The sequence below is a fragment of the Amphibalanus amphitrite genome, unplaced genomic scaffold (genome assembly GCF_019059575.1).
Source record: "Amphibalanus amphitrite isolate SeventyFive unplaced genomic scaffold, NRLGWU_Aamphi_draft 002202F_arrow, whole genome shotgun sequence".
NCBI lineage: Eukaryota > Metazoa > Arthropoda > Thecostraca > Balanomorpha > Balanidae > Amphibalanus > Amphibalanus amphitrite.
In genome coordinates this window covers 1-5,880 of record NW_024883693.1, presented here as the reverse complement: position 1 = coordinate 5,880, position 5,880 = coordinate 1, and the positions used below count along the sequence as shown (strand labels likewise).

Below are 5,880 nucleotides of genomic sequence, written 5' to 3'. Positions count from 1 at the left end.
ACGCGCCAAATAGCAGTAGATTCATTTACGTGATTTCAGCTGATGTGGCTTTATGGATTGTATTTATAAATGTGATATTCTTCACCTATCCTTTAAGACTGTTAATTTCTTAAATATGATTTTATTTTTTAGGTTCGTTGTAATTGTTTCAAGCCTATCAAGCATTTTTGGATGAATTTAAATAAACAACAAATTACGAAAACAGTTTAAAAGGTTCCAAATTAGAGATGGTCATATTTTAGTACTTGTTATTGATAGCAGATCGTTGAGAATTGATTTTTTTTTTTGGTTGTGTAAGAAATACAAAAAATAAAGGCATGTCGCAAATAGCTGCTGAAATGCATCTTGATTGATATTTGTGTGATTTGTTTCATCTTTTTCCTTTAAAGGAAATAGTTCACATTTTAACATGGGTTTTGAACTGGAATAGCAGTTCCGTAGCTTGGGCTGAGACAAGCATAAATCGGGAGCTTTTACAGCCCAACGATCACCCTAGGCAAAGATATTCTATTTCTCGTCCCGAAAAATGTGTCTTGCGTTGAGGATGTGTGCCTTGCATATATTCGCATCCAGTATGAAACGAGCATGGGTCCCGAAAATTATTCAGAAACTAGAGCAATTATCTACGAGAACTCTAGAGAAATTCGCTCCAGTGAGGCGCAAAGGGCGCTCCAGTAACAAAAGCACGAGCAGATCGCCCAAATGCCGGTGGCCGCGATAATTTTTCTAGTTTCTGAAGAATTTTCGGGACCCATGCTCTTTTCATACTGGATCGCGTGTGCCTTACAGAAACTGAAAAGTTCTTCCTATATCAAAAATATAGAAAATAATCTTTTGTTGTAAAAAGGTTTTATTTTCTTTGCTGATCATTTTGAACATAAAAATCACAAATCTATTGCAATAAAAATAATTTCGTGAAAGTGAACTATTTCCTTTAAAGTGAATTTGAAGTCCAACTGGTTTCGATTTCAGGCGCTCTAATTTTTCTTTTTTATTTGTAACTGACTATGCTTCCAAGAAGAATTTATTCGCATATAAGAAATGAAGTAAGGTTGCCTATGTTACGTGTTTTCATATTTGATAGGATTTTTTCTTTCAAAGTACAAATGGTCGCTGAATAAAATAAGTATTGTCCCACATTTCGCCTCGTCAATTGTCTCAGCGCGCCGTTTATGTACCGGTGACCGGTGTTGTAGTCTGTAGAGAATTTACACAGGATTATCATATTTGTGAACCATATGGTGTAATTAAAGTAATTGATGAGGTCGTTGAATCTGTAGACCTGTCTGGCGTTTCTTCTCGTCAATGAGGTGAGCTCGAGTCTTCGTTTCTTAAGGTTCAAAAAGTAATTGTTTGGTCAAGCTGCTTGGCCCATTCCGATTATAAACACTTCCAGATACCTACATGTTTCGTTTCAATCCTACCTATATTTTTGTGTAAAATGCTTTGTAGTTGTAGGCTTATTCAAAACTTCATTTACTATTGTTGTCAAAAATGCATGCTTACCTTGTGGTCTTTCAGTTTTTTTTTTTTACTCGGGTGTTGCAGTATTGCCTATCAGTGTGCTGATAGGTACCTACCTACCACACTTTCTTGTGGCTTTGCATGATCGTTGTGCAGCTCACTCATAATTTAAGTTACAAAATCAAGGAATCATTGAATCTGCTCATGCTAGCAAGTACCTAACCAATATCTTAGTATTCCATTTCCGGTTCACAAGAAAACAAGCAGGAGTAATGGGTAGAAATTTTACCGGCATCTCACAATTCGCACGGTTAAGCTGAGTGTATGCAATACCTAGTCTAACATTTTGATAAAAAGTATTGGCTTAATGAATAAGTTGCAATTGCTCCTACATTTTCATTCAAACTTTTGCATTATGTCTCATGCTATTCCTGTCATGTGTGTTATAATGATACTTAGGTACCTACCAGCACCTACCTATGTTGGTACATTGCATTGGAAGAATCTGAATAATATGCTGGTGATACTAAAAAGGATAAAAGTTTACTGGGGTTAAGTTGTGCTTTCTAATTTATATATAATGTTTTTGTTGATGCATGTATCTGATGAATCCATAACTGAACTCTTATGGATACAACATTAATTCATAATGGCCAGGCCTGGGATAAGAGAAGTTTGATAGGTATTCCTGTTGGATATTTGGTCATGGTCTCATTATTGTTCTACTATGATGTTTTATTTATTGTTACTTTTTATTTCAGATAGCCTGACATGTACAGAAACACTGGACAGCATGGGCACAACCGAATGCCTATCAGAAGTAAGTAGCTACCAAATAGGTATTCATGAGAATTTGCATTTACTTTGGTTTGAGAAGTGTCGCACATCAGAGTTTAGAATTCAGTTGATCTATTTGCCTGCCTGGTTGGTTTCTCACTGGCTATTAGGATGAAGCTTAAAACTTGTGATGTTAGAAATGCAATGGGGCTTGGTGGAAGGTGACTTGATCTGCAACTTATGCATTGAAACATGTTCTTAGTGAGCTTCATTTATTTTTCAGATAAGCCATCACCAGTGTGGGATGCGGGAGCCCAGAATGTGAAGGTGTTCACACCAGATAGTGCATCAGCTCAGCATGTAAGTTCTGCTATTGTTCACAGCTATGATTTATCCTAATATGTGTTTGTTCACCATAAAAATACATTGGTTGTTTGGGCAGGGTTACCTTCAGTCTAGCAATGTTGCATAGGGAATTTGGTTTCGCAGCAAGTGAATCCTATTTTATTTTACATTACAGCACTTGACAACCATTTTATTCACATTAAGTGTGTATGCTAATATCTCTGCTATTGAATTGTTTCGTTTGAGAACAGAATGTCTATGTCAGTCACTAATGGATGTGTGTTTGTTACAGGGGGAGAGCCAGTGGGATTGGAATTCCACCGGCTGGGACGCTGCGCCCGTCACTCCAGTGTCCGCGCCTCCCACCAGCCACGCTCCCCCGCAGCACTTTCCGCCTGCGTCGGCCGGATACGCCCCTCCCGCGAGCTCCGGCCCTGGCTTCCCTCCCAGCCACCAGTCGGCGGTGCCGGACCCGCCACCGGCGCCACACCAGCCGAGTATGAACTACCCCCCGCCGGCGGGAGCGGCCTCTGTGGGCGCTCATCCGACGGCCGGCGCGGAGCCCTTCCCGGCCCACCCGGCGGCCAGCAGACCCCCCGCCAACATGGCCCGAGCTAGTGGTCCACCGGCCAACGCCGCCCGGACCGGCTACCCACCGCCGCCGGCCAGCTACCCGCCCGAGGTGCCTTACTCCGCGCCCGGTCAGCCGCCGGGCACCTTCCCTGGCGCCCCGCCGCCGGCGAACGCGGCGCATGTGTCACATCCGCCGCCGCAGGCAGCGCCGGATAGGTACCCGGGAGCGCCGCATACGCCGTACACCGCGCACGATGTGACTGGTGATCAGTTTGGCGCTCAGACGGGACACGCCCCTGATCAGTCGAGCTACCCGCCGGCCAGTGTTGCGGCGGAACCCTACTCCAACGAGGGGTACACGGGAGCGGAACAGTACCCGCCGAACAGTCACGGCTATCTCCCCCCGGCCGGAGAGGGATACCCTCCGGCTGGCGGTGCCCCGGGCGAGCCTTACTCAACGAATCTGGACGCGCCTCCCGCGGGAGAGTACGGAGGTTACGGTGCGCAGAACGGTGGTGACTGGGGATGGGACAGCGGGTGGGGCGAGCAGCCGGCTTACAATGCTGCTGAGGCGCAACAAGAGCCGCTACCCCCGCCCGCTGCCGGTCCTGGCGCGGGGCAGCAGCTCGGAGCGCCGGGACAGCATCCTGGACAGTCGGGGCCGCATCAGGGACCAACAGGACCACACGCTGGTCCGCCTGGTCCGCCCGGTCCCCTGGGACCTCACCCGGCGCCTCCGACCGAAGACCCGTACTCTAGCGACGGTTGGGGCTGGGGTGACGAGCCCGGTCCGTCCCCTGCCGCCGCCGCCCAGCCGACTCCCTCAGCGGGAGCGGAGGAGGATCTGGGCACTGTGGGGGTGTTTTTCGGTGGAGGGGACGACGACGGGTCACAGGTGGAGGCTGTGACGGCCGGTGTGGCGCACTTGCAGATGAACGGGGAGGCCGAGCCGACGCACAACGGTGAGTAGAGAAACTGGGAGGGTGGTCAGGGCATAAGATAGGGAGGGAAGCACGGTAGCTGGAGGGAGAGGTGAATGACTCACACGGGATAGAGGGAGGGGAGGTGGCTATTGAACAGAGGATGAACGAAAGTGGATGATATGCTGGGATTGAATAGGGGAATGAATGTGAAAGGTGTGAATGAGGTACTCGTCTCGGGAGAATCTACCTGCGCTCTGGTATGAATGCTAAGAGTTCTGCTATTTATGTTGGTATCACGGCAGTTGTGAACCGTTTGAATCGTACGGAACGACAGATGCTTGCAGGCTAGCTGTGGGGTATCCATTTTGGGTACCTATTTGTTCGGTGCGAACGTAATAGCTATTTGTCAGTAGCAAAAGGTTATAATGTTTTTGGTATCCCCGGTCCTGGCAGCGAGTGACATTTGAAGACACCAAATGGAAAGTCAAATATTTACTTGGGAAAATATTTCGGTTTAGAAGTTAGAACATCCGATTTTGAGCCATCTCGAACCAACCGTTTTGTCACATATTTCAAACATCCCACCATCTTTGTCCACCCAGCTCGAGCGTTTCATAAAGCAGAAATAACTACGTCGCGGTCTAAATGCAGTGGTCTGTATTGTCGCCTGGCAGCGGCGCCTACACTCGCCGTGGACATTATGAGGCGGCCGCAGTGGCTGCCCGTGGCACATGACGGGCCCGGTCGATAGAACAGAATGTAGATGGAAGTGGGTGGGCTGATGGTTGTCTGGGCGACACTGTTAGACGCGGCAACAAGTCAGGATGGCCTCTTAACGACGGGGAAATGGTAATGGTAACGAGGGTTGGTCTTGATCTTTAGTCGTGGAAAAGTGGAGACTGATGGTTCTCATTGATGCAGTTTCAACCGGTAAATGGTGAAGCTGAGTAGGCATCGGTCATCGGATTTTGTTTCTATGGTCCACGCCAAAATGGCATGCGTCTTTGAATGTAGCTGCCAATTGTCGGCACATGTCCACGAGGTTAAATCTAATGGATTTAGCTCATCCGGATTCCACTCTGTTTTTAAATCTTTACACTCGTATTACCATGGAGATGCTGCAGAAGCAAAATGTTAAACCTTCCCGAATTTGTAGCACGAACAAAACCCAACCCGCACAAACCAGTAAAACATTAAAACTGCAAAGTATGTCCCTGTTCTCCGTATTGCCTCTCCGGGCCAATTCGACACCCCTAGCCAGGGCAGGAAGCGACTAACGAAGCCGTATGAGCGACCCACCAGCCGCTCCGGCGGCGCAGACACCGTCTGACTGTGGGGTTTGTGCCTGACCTCGTGAACCCTGGTGCGAGTCCCTGTGGTGATGTCTGACCTCTGGTGCTCTCAGTGGTGTAAGTGGTGAGGGTGATAGTGTCTGTGGTGAAGCATGTGTCACATTGTGTCAGTGTTAGGTGGAGTTGTGATGCTGTCAACGTCGGAAGGATGTGGGTGGTGTCAGTGTGTCTGTTGGGTCAGTATGTCTGTGTGTGTCAGTATGTTTGTGTTGTCTTTGAGTCGGCTCCCTGAAGGATTGCGTCAGTGTGTCAGTTGCCCGCAGGAGTGGTGTCAAATATTCGAAGGTGTTTTGTAGTTTGTCGGCGCCCGGGAAAATTGTGTCAACAGTTCGAGAAATTTATTAGAGTCTGCAGCAAAAGTGGTAGAAGTGCGATGAAATCTACCAAATTCAAAAGGAGATGAACGGGTTTCAAAGATGGTGATTCTCCCTTTAAAACGTTTCGGG

At 47.5% G+C, this 5,880-nt stretch overlaps 1 protein-coding gene across 1 annotated transcript; it reads left to right on the top strand.

The window, feature by feature from the left end:
* The first annotated feature begins 2,493 nt into the window (after positions 1–2,493).
* LOC122376584 (basic proline-rich protein-like) lies at positions 2,494–4,939 on the top strand. Its single transcript, XM_043356471.1, has 2 exons — positions 2,494–2,601; positions 2,879–4,939. Exons 1-2 carry the CDS (start codon positions 2,494–2,496, stop codon positions 4,127–4,129), a joined length of 1,359 nt encoding a protein of 452 aa, XP_043212406.1. The 3' UTR covers positions 4,130–4,939.
* Positions 4,940–5,880: the final 941 nt, after the last annotated feature.

Bases quoted from the DNA above. Each gene is read 5' to 3' on its own strand.
- LOC122376584 (XM_043356471.1), top strand. From the start codon at position 2,494: ATGTTCTTAGTGAGCTTCATTTATTTTTCAGATAAGCCATCACCAGTG. The intron at 2,602-2,878 runs GTAAGTTCTGCT...TGTTTGTTACAG, and splicing joins ATAGTGCATCAGCTCAGCAT to GGGGAGAGCCAGTGGGATTG.